Raw genomic sequence first — 17888 nt, 5'->3', positions numbered from 1 at the left:
CTACTTATAATAAAGGCATATTAAATTTGTTCGAATCTATGTGACACTGAGAAGGGCCTCAGGTGCATCCACTTATCACGATATCGATCTATTCCGAATCGTTCTCTACATTTTCACGGATTGATTCATTGATCTAAGTTTCACTGTCCGCCTTATGTCTGTCAATAACGTTTGTGTTCAACTCCAAAAAATTTCGATGAACTATGATGCATGGACAGAATTTGATTCAAGGAGGATCGCTATTGAAAACCAATGGGGTAAAAACATTTTCGCTTTTCTTAATATGCTTGATAAAGATCGATATGAAAAATATGAATGAGACAATTTCTTTATAGTCTCCCATATAAACTTTCTTACATAGTAATTGAGTTGATCCAAGGCCATAAAAGAATCCTTACGTCAACTAAGTCTTTATATGCCGTTAAAGTCTAGTTTTTGATATTTCGTCCTGAGAATTGTTAAAGAGCTGGATTAGATGCAGTGGCTGCAAAAGTAGTTATCTGACTGTAGCTTTTATTTTAAATTATAGCAAAAAGTTGTATTTGCTAATCTTTTGCGTGCACCTTTGGAAGCACAGTCCTTGACGATGCTTAAGCTGGTTGTGGCCTATATTGGAACCTTCCAAATGTTACGGCTAAGAGTGAGAGGAGAAGCAGTGAGAAACATCTTTTTTTTTCCTTTTTTTTTTTTTTTATTTAATTGAAATCGGTTCCTAATATTTTCAATAATTTTGAAACCTAACCGGGTCAGAGAGCTATAAGAAAAGTACTTGCGAGAAATGCAATAACCTTAGCTGAATAGTCTACAAAACAATTTTCGTCGCGGAAAGCAAGCAAATCTAACTAGACATGATGAAAACAGCCTTCGAGATTGTAAAATAACACTTGGATGGAAGCCGTGTGAATATGTAATGATTAGAAGGCAATGGTCGAACTTGAACCAATCAAATATTTGTATGTATCATTTATATAGTCTCCGATGCTTTCTCTCGAATTTCATTTCGCTAGTGATAGTGTACGTATATTAAGGAGAAAATTAATTGAGAAAATGAGAAACATATTTCTGTAACAAGTAGAGCAATTTCTATAAGCTTTTTGCGTACTAACTTCGTCGCATCAAGATGTAAGACAAATGACTTTTTGCGAATTGTTAGACATATTTGAAATGGTATTTCATCGTTGAACTGGTACCAAAGCTGGCGAATACTCTACAAAACGCGGACTATTTTCGAAAACTTAAAGGCATCAGTTGAGATTTAATAGAGGAGAAGTCCTGTGAGTAAGACTCAACGGTATCCGATCTATTCGCAATACATATTGCGAACTAAGATTAAAGGTTCGCGTATGTTCCACAACGTGCAAACTTGATTCGTTTAATCTCAGAAATTGCTCAAGAATAAACCACTCAAGAACATTCAAAGGCATTACGGCACTTGGTGAAAGCGATTTTGGATTCAAGGTTAATTACAAAGGGACATTATATAGAACGAGTAATCCGAACGAATAATGCGATGATAAAGCTTGGACTTTGGTTAGGTAACTTACAGCAACGTTAACCTTAAACGAATACATGCGATTCAGGAGCAGCTTTTAAACTTGAAGTACAGTGAAATTCGCACTAAAGATGGTGCTTTCCGAACTTCGTTCAGAATAAAATTATTGTATAGTTGGCTACAACTTGCAAAGAATGTTCTGTTCTTTCAAATCGCCTTAAAAGCACACTACAAACTGATTGATTGCAAAAATAACTAATGCCTGCGAATAGCATTAAATTTGAAGAAAATTGTTTCACGCCTATCAGAGTAGAAATGTTCCCGCCAATGTGGGCCGGTGTAATATTTGTTCAATTGTTCTCTTAACAAAAGTGAAAGTGAATTTTGATTGAAAAATGAGATAATTTGCTAACCCTCTTCCATGGTATGGTCGTTGAAGTCTAAGTCAAAGAAATGTTACAAGATAGCTAACGAAGACTGTAATAAGCATTACAATTAAAACAAGTCCACTCGAATCCATCCATGATAAATATTAATAAACTCTTTCTTTTAGATAATTTCGCATCGATGCATATGCATTTAAGACTTTTGCATCAAAACATTTTATTAGAGAAATTAATGGCAAATTTTTCCATTCAACTTAATATTACTCATACGTTTAATTTGCTTAGCAAAAGAGGGCAAAGAAAAATGCAATTAAGAGTTGAGAAGCAATTGAATGCGTAAGACATTGTTGTGTATTCGAGATACGCTTTAAGCCAAATAAATATTTCCCTTCTTTTTTTTTGATTTTTTTTGATTTTTTACCTAAAAAAAAAGAAAAACCCAAAAACAAAGAAAGAAAACAAAAACAAAATTTTCGCACTCTCTTTATGTTTTCCCTGAGTGGATATATATTTAAATTTTATGCACTACATACCCAAGGGCGCCGAAGCAAAGAGCTTAACAATAGGCAAGCAAACCAATGTACATACAATATATATTCAATGGTACTTGGACTTGTGTGTTAACTAAAGAGAAAGCCTAACAAAGCTAATACACTAAATAAAGGAAAAAAGTTTAAGAATAATAATAATAATAATAATAATAATAATAATACATGCATATGTAATTATAAGTGTGGGTGAGAAAATTTGAAATTTTCTTTAGGCTTTCTGTGCTATGCTTACAGTGTAAGTAATTCATATAAAATCGCCTTAGACCATAAATGAAATGCTCACTTGCGGATAACTCATCCAAACGAAAAGTGCTAAACTTTGAGGAAATTAAAAAAAAAAAACCAAAATAATAAAATAATAAGAAAAAAAAAAAAGAAAAAAGAAAAAAACAAAGATATAAAAAACACATTTTTCCACATTACGTGCTGTCGCGAACGGTAATGAAATATAATCGTAGCTAAAGAAAGCACTTGTATTGAATACTTGGTGGGAATAATTCGGTCCCATCGTCAGCATTGTTTTCCAACAACAAATGTATAATTATAGTGAATGAACTTTTCACGCATATGTTTTTTATATAAATATATCAGTGTGTATGTTTATATATATATATTTATATGTGTATATAAATATATGTATATGAGAATAAAAAATTCTTTTATATAAAATAGTTTTTATTAAAAGCAACAGCTTTAAGAATATTTGCGACATTTCAATTTAAAACCTTGAGAAGCTAAGGAAAGAGAAGAAAATAACAAAAAAAAAAAAAAAGAACTAAGAGCAGTGAGAAAGAAATAATTTTGTGACAAAAATTTATTTTTTAATTATTTATTCGCAAAACATCAGGAGCATAACTGAACTCCTGATCATTTCAGCGCTAAAAAGGAAATTTCGAAGCAAAAATTAAATAAAAATTTTTTGGTTTTTAAATAAACAAAAGACTTGGTGCTAAAGTTTAATTAAAAATAACAAACAGATTATTGCATTTAATCCGTGATTTCGTTTGTTTTATTTGAAATAATAATTGAAAAGGTTTAGTAAGATGGCGGATATATCACATGAACTCGGAGCCCTACGTTATGTAGTGGTAAGTATGCAATCTGATGTTATTTATACGTAATGTACTGTTAGGTTGTAGGAAAAGCTTTGACACATTTTCAACAATACCTCTATTTAATATAATAAAAATTCCCTTCGATCTAGGGAACACTAGGATTTGACTTTGTTTATGAGAGGACACATGAATTATTTTGGTGGAGTAAGAACGCGATATTATGCTAAATATATTCAAATTTGTTTGGCAATTTGAAGGAATTTTACTTGAGAAGCCTAAATGAACCTTCTTCGAACCATCGAAAACTTGCTTTAGTTATTTAATTTAACTTCATTGGAGGGACAGCCCATGAAGGTATCTCTTCTATATCTTATCTAATTCCATGTTGCTCGAAATTAAACGGGGCTTAAATTCCCGCTACTCTTAGACTATCATAACAAGGTCATGTTTACAGCTCAGGTCTTGATTCGATGAAAAAGATCAAGCCCCAGTTCGCGTCGTTACTATGTTATTTTGTCATTCATATCGTTTTACTTAAATGACCAGCCCCTGCAGGACCACATCCTACTACTATTATGGGAAAGTTTGATATAACTTTTGGTTTAATCGACTATTAGGAAGTTGACGAATTTTAAAGTTGAAAATTTCCACAACAAAAGTATCTGGAAATACCATGCGCACCAAACTAACTCATTTCAACTTCAAAAACTTCAAAATATGCTTATAAAGCATGTACTGCTTAAGAAAGTGTTGAAAACGTTTGATCCATGCTTGACTTTTTCAACCCAAGAAACTTGTGGGGCAGTATATATTAAGGTTACACGGACGTATCTGACACTTAGAAAGGGGCCATCTTTTGTTATACCGATCGATTTAAAATTAATCTAAACTTGTCTGTCTGTCCGTCCGATTATCGTGTTTTCGTTCAAGGACACACGCTGCTAAAAATGATTCGGATCGGATCACTTTTTCGACTACTCCCCGTATATTCTAAAAAGACGTTATGTGGAAAAAAATTTTAATTTTCAAAATTTCTCAGCAAAGGTGTCTAAGTAGTAATATTTGGGCATTCTAAATAGGTATGAAAACTTTAAATCGGCTGGGGAAATTTTTGAACCTCCTCCCATATAACGAAAACCGAAGTTCGTAGGACAAAAAGGTACAATTTTCAATGCTTCATTATGAAAATTATATGATAATATTAATCTGACATAAAAAAATTAAGTGCAGCAAATTTGGACTATCTCAGCCAATTTTTTTGGATCCTACCCTAATAAGGATTTTCATGAAAATTGATACTTTGGAGAGGAGAAAAGTCAGTTTTAATATCGGGTGATGAAAATTAACCCATAGTAGTAATTTTATACAAAAATGAATGAAAATTTGGACCATCTATGCCTGCCTATTTTTAGATTCTGTCCTATGTAAGGATTAAACTTGTACTACATTAGGTCGCGTTTTGAGCCTGCTTCTCCATAAATACATAGATGAACAATGTGCCTTTAGATAGAAATAAGATATAATTCTTGTAAAAACAACAATTGTGTATGATAATGTTATGTAGGGTATTCATGGTTGGCCTTGCCCTAATATAATGTTACTACTTATTTTATATAAAAGTTAATCCTACACAATTTAGACCACATAGAAAAATATTTTGGATCGCAACTCGTTCAAAGGAAAAATAAACCTCTATATGTCAAAAAGGACTAATTGTTAATGAAACTATGATGAAACTTAGGACTTAGTAAGTTAAGCATAGTCGATTTGAATCACATAGGTTCATTCTTTAGACCGCACCGAATATACAGACTCTCGTGAAAGTAGTCCCTTCTTTAGAAACAATGCCTAATTTGTGGTTTGCTATGACGGAAGGAAGGGCAACTAGAAAATTATAAAATCCTTGACAAGTACCATGGGCAACGTTAGTTGACGTTTTGATAATCCTTCAACAGGAGAGCTTTCGTAATGCACGGTTTTGGTGTAATATTAAAAAAATGAAAAATGAAAAAATGTATAATTGCTTTAGGTGAAGTAGTTTAGAGTATCTAATAGCCATTCTTATCCGACTATAGCATTCTTATAGCTCTGTTCTCTCTGTTTCGTGATACTAATAACATATAACTCGTACTGAGAAAGTAAGTTAATCAGAGAATCACTTGAACTAGAGAGTTGAAAAATAGAACTTGACTCGTCTATAGACACGTATACGATAGACAAAAACTGAAGTTACCAGGAAAAAAATTTTTTAAATATTCATCAAGCTTTCTCTAAAAATTCGCTAAGAATCTAAGCGTGAATGGTATCATACCCTACCCCATCTGTTGTACAAGAGTTATATTAAGTTTGTGCAAGTGTACACAATATCTACAAGTATTGGAAATAGACCCACCTTTTCGTCTTCTGAAACGACCTGAGTATGTCTGCCCGCTTTGTTTCCTTGTGTTCAACCTCGAGACTGCAATTTTTGAGATATATTGACACAATTTGGTTAACTAACACATATTGGCCCAAAGACAAATCCTATTGACAATGATTCGATCACTGGTGGAATTGTATTCTACTATACTGAATGATTGTAGGAAGGCGCGATTTTAAAATATCGGGAGAAACGTTTATAGTTTCGAAACATATTTTTTACATGTAAATATTTTACTTATACCCATCACCGAAGAATGGGCGATTTTAGTTAAAACGTTTGCAACACACACAAGTAAGCTTCAGAGACCCCACATAGTATGTATACTTCTGAGCAGCGTCAAATTCTGAATCGACTTAAGCACGTCTGTATGTCCGCCCGTGTACTGCTTGTTCTAAATCTCTTCTTAGCCGCAAAAATGGAGCTATCGCTTGCAATTTCTTAAACGCAGGATGGTATTGTGGTAAATCGATCAAATCGGTCGAAGGACACGTATTGTAAGACCACGCAAACGAAGAACACCTTCAGACGCTCTTCTTGTTAGTGAATGAGAGAAGTTGACAATCAACAGATAAGTCAGTAACTTCCCAGTGCAGATACTATTATATGTTTTCGAAGCGCTTGAAGAAAGAGGAAATTTCTTTCGAATAATAAAGTTCTTCGCCACCAGTAAAAATAAAATATGATTTTTAAATTTAAGCCTTCTTGAAACAAGGCCCTCATTTTAGAAACCTTCGCCAGTGTTTTAATAATATTTCATTTTAGTAAAAGCAAAATTCAAACATTATGAACGTTATGCTAATTTAAAACGGTACGTATAGATGTAGACTTGTATTGAATCAAGCCGCTTTAGATTCACGAAAATAATACTTTGCTTGGATTGACTTCCAAATGATGTTGAGCTAATTTTTTCGCTTACGGTTGCTTACGGCTTTGACACGATATTCATGCGATTGATTGCTTGTTTCGGGGTCGCATGTACAGATGCAAGTCTCATTTTATACCTATACAAAAACACACCCAACACGGTAGAAATTGAATATATTATCATGCAATTATATATAATATAAATGTCAAAAACAGCGCAACCAACTCATAAAAAAAATAATTTTGATGATTTCATGGTACACGCAATGTTTACGCGACAAGTTCTCCTTATTTTCGATTCAAGACATTTTTTTAACATTTACGCTAAAATATGCTATCAATTTTAATGCATTTGTTCCCAAAAAATATGCTACAAAGTATCTTACATTTACTAAAAAGCGTCACAAAGTATAATGCATTTGCTACGTATTTGCTATAAATTTACTATAAAGTTATTGCAAATTGCTATAAATCCGATATAAATTTTTTATAAGTTGCTGGAGATAAAATGTATGACTGAATTATTATATCTATAACAACTAAAGAGTACTTTTCAAAATTGCAATATCTTCAAAGCAAATTTAAATATAAGAATAATGAATAATATCATCGCATCGACAAAAACAAAAACAGTTATCATATTTCTTTAGCGTGCTCCGTTAACGGCGGCGACAATGCCATTTTCATGTCACAAAATGACATTTCAGCCCAAAGTTTTTTACATCAAGAGGACAATAAGCCTTATTTAAGAAATCGTTTAACCAAATATGAGCTTCATTCCACATGCATGATACGTAGCCATGTATAAATACACATTTATTGTCTTTATCATAAGTTTTAACAATTTTCTTACGCAGTGCAACTATTTATGTATGTATGTTATCCATAAGTAATGGCAAGGTTCGAACTATATATCGATAGAAAAATGCGTGCTTCGGAATTACAAAAGGGACAACCCTATATTAAATTTATCAATTGGTTTACAATATATCAAAAGACACGCGTCAGTTAACCTATAGAGTAAAAGTTTACTTTTATACTAATGTCTGTTGGTAAATCCGTCCATTCATTTATTTATCTTTTTATAAATTTCTGTAAAAAAAACGTAAATTTAGATTAAAAGCTAAACGATGGTTCATATCAAATTTTTAAGGCAAAATTTGGACTATGGGAGAAGTCCTCGGACAAACTCAGCAGCAAAATCTAGAAAAGTTGTAGATAAAGATGGCAAAAGAGAACACAGAAACAGGCAATTACTTGAAATTTATCACAAAAAGCTTGCCTTAGTCTATGCAAACGCAATACTATTTTCATTTCACTTTATGTTAAGGGGATCCGTATTCTCGCTATATAATACTATTCCGAATGACGTGAAAACGCTTAATTTCTTATTCCATATTTATATATATTTCCTATTATGTATATATAATTTTAAAAAAACATAAGACAATCAATTCAAAAAATCCGAGGCACACAATTGAAGACTAGTTCATTTACCTAACTACTGACTGACTCAACAAAAAAAAAAAAGTATACCCTCTCTACAATCAGGTGCGTTAAAGTTAGAAAACTATATTATAGGTTGGAATCCGCAGCAGATGGTGATATAATATTTAACGAATTAATTTTATCCGAGTCATCTAAAATTTGAATGCAATAACTGCTTCGATTTTGAGATGACGTAGGTCCAAGATATAACTTTTTTATTGGTGTCTGTTTATTTTTGAAGCTGAATAAATGACAGAAGATACGTACAAATGTATTCATATATGTGGAGCCTATGCTGCCTATACTTTTGGAAACGTTTCTTTACGTCGGTCTAACTATAGGACGGGAAAAAAAAGAAGCATCTCGAAAGAAATTGTTGTTATATTTTCTATAAAAATTTTCTTTTTAATGACAACATATTGTTGATGTTCCGTAAATGTCTAAACACATGCATCGATAACTAGGCACTTGGCTTTGACCGTCACGAAGGTTATAAAAATTTCATGCTGCGTGTTTTTCCTTTTATTTATTTTTTTTTTTCTTCTTCTAAATATTTTATTCATTTTTTCTGGGGTATGAGAAATGGCGTCTTGAGGTTGACGACAGTATCTAACACAATATATGAATAAATATATGCATTTATATATAATACAATGGTGCCGGTAGATGCTTTGTCATTCACAGCACGAATAGCTAACACTATCACAGTCTTCTATGCGCTATATAAAGTAAGATGAGAGTTTCTTTTTCTTTTCTTATATTTTTATTCTCTATTTTAGAAGAATTTTCTAATGTTTTTTTCAAGACGTTTTCGTTGTTAAGCAAATTGAAAATTCTTTAAATAATTGAAATATTTACATGAAAAAGTTTAATTAGCATTCATTTATGCAAAAAAAAAAAAAAAGAAAAATCTTTTATGTATATATTATATATAGACAATTACACATATATTCATTCAAGAGTTTCACCTTATTAATATTTATTTATTAAAAAAAATAAATAAAAAAAATAAATAATTAAATAAGACCAAATGTCTTTGCCATAAATTTTTCTTTGCTGTTCACAAGGAAATTTAATTCACAGCTATTGTGTTTGTATTATAATAGCTGATTATTGAGTTTACGTATCGTGTAACGTTATCGCTTAACTTTCTTTTTTTTCTCCCTTTAACACAAATACCACCGAGCTATTATATTAACTTTGTCAGTCCGAGATTTGTAACGGTACCCTTCATCGAATCTCATAACTTTCTAGCACCTAGAAGTAGGCTTTAAAAATCTTATAAACTATAGGGGCTTTTTTGATCAATATGCATGCAAGCCTCTAATAAGAACATGATTCCTTCGTTAACGGTGTGGCATATCTGTGCGAAAGCATCCTCTTGTTAAAACTGCGGCTACTAATAACAACTAAGGAAATTGAACCAAAAATGACACAAATATATTGAAAGTAATACCATCGGTTTTTACAGTACATATAATGGCAATCGCTCTCATACGTGACAAAGCTAACCTACAAACTGAAGCTAGAATGTGTTGCACTTCCCTCATGCTCATGCTTAACACGGATCGTGTATGCGAGTGGCACTTGTCCTGATTATACCCAAGAAACAAAAAAAATAAAAAATTGGATTCTTTCGTGGGCAGTCTTAAAACGTCCATTGACCGTTCGGCATGAAGTTGACGTTTTGCCGGCGCTATGGACAATGGTTTGAAAAAAATTGCATTTACAAATCCCTTGAATAAAACACATTTGTTTTCTTAACAAAGCGGCAGAGACGCATTTCTACACCTTATAAATAAAAAAAAAAATAAAAAATTCCATGATTTTTCATTGACAATGGTCGACGTCAGTTATTATTATGAAACTGAGTACAATTATTTCAAAATAACTGACTTAGCAGTATGCCTCCCATTGATACAAACAAGACATTATAAATGGTGTAGTATAATAGTAGTGCGCATCCGCACAATTCATCTCAAGTAAAGTATTAATTTTTATCCTATTTTTCGTTCATATACACATACAAGTTATCCCATATATTATATAGATCGGAATATAATATAACCCCGTCATCAAACGTATATTTGCGTTAAAAACATTTAATCGCTTTGGCTTAAGCGTTTAGAATTCTATTTCCGTTTCACCGATTAAGAAATATATACAACACGTATTTAGGATTTAAGTTTTTTTAAAAAAAAATATTCAAAAATTTCTGTAAGCGTTTAAAAGATAATTTTATCTGATGGTTCGATTGTTAAAAGCTCGCACAAGTTTCTCTAAATTTTGTTAGGATAAAAATTATTATCCAAAATTGCTGATAAAATCAATTTTCTTTCTCAAATACTTGTCTTAGAATATATCCTAATAATCGTAAATCCATGTATGCATTAAAAAATTTCAATGGGTTGGAAAAGAAAAGGTACAGTTTGTGGGTATTTTGAAGTCAAACTGAAAGCAATGCAACAAGAGATGCCGGTTTTCATAATTTCAGAAAAGTTTTTAGCCTATTGGTTGTTTGCCTATTTGTGTTCCGATTGTTATATTGTAATTATTGGATATAAACAGCATGGAAGTCTTGTAAGTAAGCGTTCTCGTGAAGATATTCAAAGATCTATCCGACCGTACTAAAAAGGCATATATGAACTTTTAACTATGGATCAAAAATCGAACTCTTAATTAGTAAAAAGAAAGGGAAAGATTTTTTTCGGCCTAGAAATATGACAATTGTCTCTTACTGCAATATTGCGGAAAGTGTCGGACGTTACTTTATATAATTTTCAATTTTATTTTCTTTGTTTTAAAAAAAAAAAAAAAAAAATTGACCTAATCAACTGAAGGCTTGCTAAAGAAAAGAAGAAGAAAAGGGAGAAAATCGGGTTTTTAAATCTGCCGAAAGGATGAAGCAAGGGCAGAACATTATCGCTCTGTCTCTATATGTATGATAGTAGCGTATAAGTTCCGATTAAAAAATGCCTATGAAATGATTTTAAAAAAATGCATATAATTATTGGCTATGACTCAGTTTAATTTTCTGCCCAATCAGTAAAAGTAAAAAAAAAAAAAAGATAAAAGATTAAATTGAAAACAAACCGAATGCAATAACAATAATAATAAAAATATATATATATATATATATATATATATATGTATAAAAAAATATTGGCAAGCGACTGCAACAACAACAACATCATTACGGGAAAATGTTAATTAAAATGCCAAAGAATGAAGAAGAAGAAGAAGAACAATAACAAGAAGAAAGCCATGTTGGCCTTAGAGCGAACTGCAAGCACCCGATCATTTCAAGGATAACCAATTGGAACTATTTTTTTTTTTTTTTTTTATCTCAAGCCCTAATATAGTATAAAAATATATAATAACCGATCGCCACAAGAATATTAGGAAAGTTTCTGGAAAGTTGTTGGATAATATTTATTCAACCTAAGTCATAAAATTATATCATCTATAAATCACATAGGTTACAAATACAATGAAATGTTTCGATATCTTTTAAGGGCTCTTTCGGAAATATTCATGCACAGATACCATCCATTTATAAGTTTTGATATGCGCGTATCAAGTACAACAACCATAGATGCGAAATTTTAACTTTTCATATCAATTTTTGATATCGTCCAAAATCTTGACCTCGGCATTTGACTAATATGAACTTGAATCTTGGTTATGTTAATGCATGACAAACGCAATAAAACGATTAACCTACTCTTATTCTTATAGTGAGATGATTGTAAAAAAACAAGAAAACAAAAACAAAATGAAAGCATTTCTGAGTGTAGTGTGTTTAGAGAATAATAAAATGAAAGGAATTTCAAATACTTACAAGTTTACATACAATCCTATGCATTAATACATACTCATATATATATCTACATAGAAATTTTGTATTTATATCTATAAAAGTGTGTAGATATTATAAAATAGCAGCACGTGTTGTATAGTAAGGGGTTTCCGTTATCGACTGTTCGAAGCGAGAGGGTAATGTATCGTTAACTACTCCGTGGTATAGATACATTTTCAAAAGAAGAGATCGATCCCGAGAGATGCACAAAAGAACAAACCAATTTTTGCTTATTTTTTGGCTATATTTTGTCTAAATGATTATGGGAGAAAAGATTGTGCTCTAAACGATATCAAGTAATCTATACTTGGCGGTATAAAAAATGTTACGCGTTTTTCTTTCAATTTATTTCAATATTAAGATAGAAAATCATAATTCGTTTATAGATTTTTTTTCGAAAGTTTTCAACCGTTTGTCTTCGTAATCAATTAAATTTTTAATGGTTTTTTTTTGTGAGGTTAGGTTTTCAAATTCTTCTCCGTAGAATTTTTAAAAAATTGTGATAAAGTTTATTAAAAATTTTTCCTATTTTATCTCATATAAGTCTTCTTAAGTTTTCATTATTGTAATCTATACGATATTTACTCCCTTTTGGTTTGTGAGGTTAGGTCATCAATTCGATCATCATTGCTTTCTTAAAGAGTTAAAGCAGAGTACGATAACTCAATAATTTAAACCGTGTATCATGAATTTCGTAGTGTATCTTTTAGGCGTTTGTCCCCACCTTTCGCAATTGAGGTTACGTTATCAATTGCTTCCTTGATACTACTGCAAAAAATCTTTCTTACTTCAGCCGTTTGTCATTCGCATATTTTAGAAAATTTCATTTATGAAACTAAATTATCATTAATTATTCTTTTTTCTTTAGGATTTTTCGAAAAACAAAACAAAAATTTATCTGACAATTTTTTTCAATTTGTTTCATCCGGTTCGCCTCAAATTCTTATTAGCGCGTTCTGCACGATTCGCAAGGCTCTTAAATTGTGAGGTTATAATCTTGCATAAATGTTGTGTCTCTCCATTAAACGTTTGTCATTGTCACGATTCTCAAACTTTTACTTTGAGATTTTGAGGTTAGATTAGATTACGTTACTAAGACTAGATTGCTGGAGCGAATTAATTTGACTCATTTACGATTTTATTGGTATATGTTTGGTAAATTTAAAAAAAAAAAACTCCTTTGAAAACATACACTCAGATCCGCTTTTGTGCGATGCCTATTCACAATTCATACGTCAGAACAGATATAGCATATATATTGATTTTGGAAACTAAGGCGCTGGTCGAAAAGGAAATAATATTTGTATGTATTGGCGGTGAATAGCAGGACCGCGCAAAAACAGAGTTGAGTCAACATTCCGTTTTCATAATATTATGTAATATATATAAGTAATAATTCCATCACCTCCAGCCACTTAGTTCCCCAAAATTCATACGTGCTGTATCTGTTTTGACCGATGTAAGCCAAATTGACACATTAAATAATGATAGGAAAAATTTATTGGGAACAATTACACTTGTTATAAAACTGGTGCAGACATAACAATCGATGGAAAATTGTCTTTAAGTAAATTCGGATGCCTCTTCACTTAATACGTGCTCAATAGATCAAATGAATTTGGCAAATTTGACAAATCGGTCAAATAATCAAGTTCAACTATCGTGAAGCAGAAGCAGAATTAGGGCTGTCTGTGCTAAATGTAATAAAAAATTTGGAAAAAATATACTGTTAGCTTTTGAAAAACACTTAATGCTTACTCTTCGCCTCCAAACTCATTACAGTACCAATAAAGCAATAGAAATACTGAAAATCTCTCGTTCGAGATGGAAATGCAGTGGTTGTGCGATTTCATTGCTTTCGAGTGTATGTGTAAAGACTGCTTTGAATCGAGTGTCTTAAAAAAAGTAAAAATAAAAATGTCATTGTGATGTTTGATCGCAACGATTCATTTCAGGCAAAATAGTGTTAATGTCTTTCTCATTCAATTTATTAAGAAATTATTATTTGCGATACGACCATCACAGGGTTTCTCTTAGTTTTTCCTTAAGCTTTTTAAAAATGCTTTTATAAAAAATATATCTTAAATGAATAGATCGCATTTATACATATTCATAATACTTAAGTAATTAAATATTTTAATTCCTTGTTAATGTGATTTCGTTTTGGCTGAAATTCTTGCCTGTCGATTAAAAAAGGCATTTTCACAATTCACCGGCCGGATTGTCAAGATCTGTTTGCCCAAGAAAATTTTTGAAAATGTGAAAGGCAAGAAGAGAATAAAGTTAAAACGATTGCTGCAATAAAGTGAAAAATTGAATTTCTTAAAAAATTAAAACAACTGAATATGACCCAAGTAAGTGTAAGTGAGCCTTTTTTTTCCTCTCTCTCTCTCTCTCTCTCTCTCTGGGACGCATTTAAATGCTAACATTGTAGATCCAATAGTTCGAAATGGTGACAACCACTTCCAATTTTAGGACGACCTTCAAATTTTTTCATGAAATTATACGTAATAATAAACGCTTCTATACATTTCTATGCATATTTAATACTACTCTCACATATGCGCCTACAAAGAAACATTGTAGAAATAAAAATTTTTAAATTTATGATAAAACAACTGCAGAAACAATTAGCAAAAAAAAAAGACTGAAAAAAGGCATTTTTTATTTTAGTTTAATAAGAGACAATGTATCGTAACTTCAAGAGACAATCATCTAACGGTATATAAAAATAAAAAACAAATTATTTATTTAATAAGACTTATAAGAGATGTAATGTCAGACACGTTTTCAAACGTTTGAACAGTACTGACTGCAACCTGAGCGGACTGATTTTTAAAACTAAGATACAGATAACCATTCCCTTGCACTATTGCGTTCGAACTTGGCTCAAATAACAAGGAAAGTTTAAATCAAAAAAGTGTCAGGAATACTTGGACCGAAATCGCTCTCCAAGTAGTTTTAGTGATACGTTTTAACGGTCTGAGATCTATATAGTCTTAACAAAAGGTGAAGGAAAAATATCATGGCATTATTTTATTTATTTTTTTTTTTGCATGGAATTATGCATCACGGACTGCTTTAAGCACGCTAGACTATTGATGTTACTTTCTGCAGTTGATAACTGATGCGATTAAAGCGCGTAATAGAAGTAAAGCGTCGTTCATAACGATAATGCCGAATCAACAACCAATCAAATGAATTCGCCTTAAGTTTTGATGCATCCATTGCATAGTTCAGATCTCGCCTCGCTCTGTCAGTTTCACTCTCTGCAAAGCAATTGCATTGATGTATGCCTGACTTCAATGGAAGCCTATCAAGAGCATTTAATTCAATTTTTCGCCATGAAATTGCTGATGATTCTGCAGTGTAGACGCTAGGGCAAATATTTGCTTTAAAAAAATTCATTTAAAATATAAGAAAAAATTATTTGAGTTTCAGTCAAAAAGTACCATCACGTTACTATCATTGTTATAATATATTTTTGACCCAAAGAAATAATCTCAGGGAAAAGAAGTAGGATGAGCGCAAACAATTATGAATATCGGACCTTGGTTTGGACCAGTCTAACCGCTTTAATAGGCTTCTCTAGAATTAGACACTTCGAAAAAAAAAAATGTTTAGAAGGCTTCGTTATCGTCTTATTTGAGTAAAAGCAATCAAATCAAAATTTCAAACACCGACTCTTGAATTGTGCTACACCTGACTGCCTGAAACATGTATACTCTGAAGCTTGCAGCGCTCGGGTTATGTCTGCGAGGCAAACGCTAATTTCTTTCCAGATATCGTATTATTTTATAAATTCTTCCCCCAATTCAATCCTATTCCCTTAAAACAAAAAAAAAAAGAAAGAGAAAACCTGCTAATTTTTTAAAAATATTATATTTTCGACAGAAATTTTCTACGCATCCATCTAAAAAGAAAATATGTCAGATACTTTTGGTTTTTATGCACAAAAAATTTCCATAAAGTTGTTTTACTACTATCTGTTGGTAACAAAATTCTTTAAAATTTATAGCGCAGGGAACTCAACATATATGAGGCAAAAAAATGCATAATGTAATCGTAAAGATGGAATTAGGAAAAGTTAATACAAATATTATTCATATCTTGTTCTCTCTCTCTCATCTTTCAGGACTCGTCGCTCTCCTCTAAGGTAGCCATGTTCAACAATCAGGTGCAACAGCACAAACAGGCGCAACTATTGAATCCTTTCTCACAAACAGATGGTAGAGCTTCACCTAGGCCAACTTTCTCAAAAGAAGAATACGGCAAGTAAGTATAATAAATGGAATAAAGTCTTTATAGTCTTTTATTTAATTTTTATTTTTGAGAGATATATTATAAACATTTTCTTAATTCGAACAGACCTTTAGCTGGTAGCTTAACTGAAATGCGTGGTCATAAGGCCAACATACACGTGTTGAAAGAGATGCTGGAATTGTGCCAGATTATTAGTTCAGAAGGTTACCCGGTACAGGATGATGCCGGCATGCGGGTCATACCTTTTGGCGAGTTATTTAACGTAAGACGAATTGATTTCTTATAATTTCAATTTCCATTATCAATTTAATTCCGATTGCATTTTACATATAATGTAGATCTATAATTATATATCGGATAAGGTAGTGGGCATATTGTTGAGAGCACGCAAACATAAACTGGTCGATTTTGAAGGCGAAATGTTATATCAACGACGTGACGATGACGTTCCCATATTCCTTTTGAGACCTATTGCCGTAATACGTAAGGAATTAGAAGAGAAAATGGAAAATATTAAAAGAGCTGCTAGTCCGGCCCCTCAAGCTACTACGGTACTCATGGATCGTCGTGCCCATGGTTTAGATGTACCCCGTGGAGCTACACCAGTTTCTCGTACGCCTTCACCTTCACCTAGTCGTAGCGGTAAAAACAGTCGTCGATCCTCTCCACGTTCGTCTAAGGCCTCATCACCGGTTCCGGATAGTCCGATTAAGTCACCACAAACTTCAAAAGCCACTTCACCAGCTCGTGATATAGTCGTTGATACCAAGCCCCCCTTGCCACTCTCACCGCAAATCGATCTATTAAAGGCAATAAATAATGCGAAAAATGAGAAGAACATTTCAGAGCCCTCATCACCTCAATTGCACGATAATGTTACAACAGATCCCAATAATCAACTGGAAATTCAATTAAATCTGCCCGAAACCCCAACACCAAATACTGAAACATCTGAAGCTGTTATCAAAACCGATTTAAATAACAATATCAATAATAATAGCAGTTTGGAGGTACCTACTATAGTTATAGAAAATACAGCGACACCTGCCAACTTAGACGATAACCCACTGTCAACACTTGATGAAAATTGAAAAACTCTGTTCAAAAATTATAGAAAAATGTTCTTTTCTATTCTGAAATTTCAAATACAACAACTCTTCGAATAATCATTCTCCATATTGCTCTTCTCTTAGTTACAGTATTAAAAACTTCTAAATTAACTCTTAATTTGATTCTTAATTATTTTACTGTACATATATATAGAAAAAAGTCCCATGCTCGCCTCCTTTATCCGTACATTAGTGTAAAATGCTTTACAAATAGTAGTTTATTCAAAAAAGTTTTTAAATATTAAGAAAAAAAACCAAAAAAAGTTGATTAAAACTAATTAAAAAAAGAAATTGTTTGATCTCTTTTTTTTTTCGTTTTTATTATTTATTATTTATTTATGATGACCCATTTACGAAATAGGAAATATACATGCGCAAGCAAGGTGTCGGTTAGACAAT

General features: G+C 31.9%; 1 protein-coding gene across 1 annotated transcript; it reads left to right on the top strand.

Annotated features, from left to right (window-relative positions):
* The first annotated feature begins 3386 nt into the window (after positions 1–3386).
* On the top strand, positions 3387–17604 carry LOC119633119. The gene is made up of 4 exons (XM_038026377.1): positions 3387–3517; positions 16253–16392; positions 16486–16642; positions 16719–17604. Exons 1-4 carry the CDS (start codon positions 3473–3475, stop codon positions 17469–17471), a joined length of 1095 nt encoding a protein of 364 aa, XP_037882305.1. The 5' UTR covers positions 3387–3472; the 3' UTR covers positions 17472–17604.
* Positions 17605–17888: the final 284 nt, after the last annotated feature.

Source organism: Glossina fuscipes, unplaced genomic scaffold (genome assembly GCF_014805625.2).
Source record: "Glossina fuscipes isolate IAEA_lab_2018 unplaced genomic scaffold, Yale_Gfus_2 0, whole genome shotgun sequence".
NCBI classification, from domain to species: domain Eukaryota; kingdom Metazoa; phylum Arthropoda; class Insecta; order Diptera; family Glossinidae; genus Glossina; species Glossina fuscipes.
The sequence above is the reverse complement of the archived record's forward strand: the minus strand, read 5'-3'. Positions and strand labels throughout refer to the sequence as shown.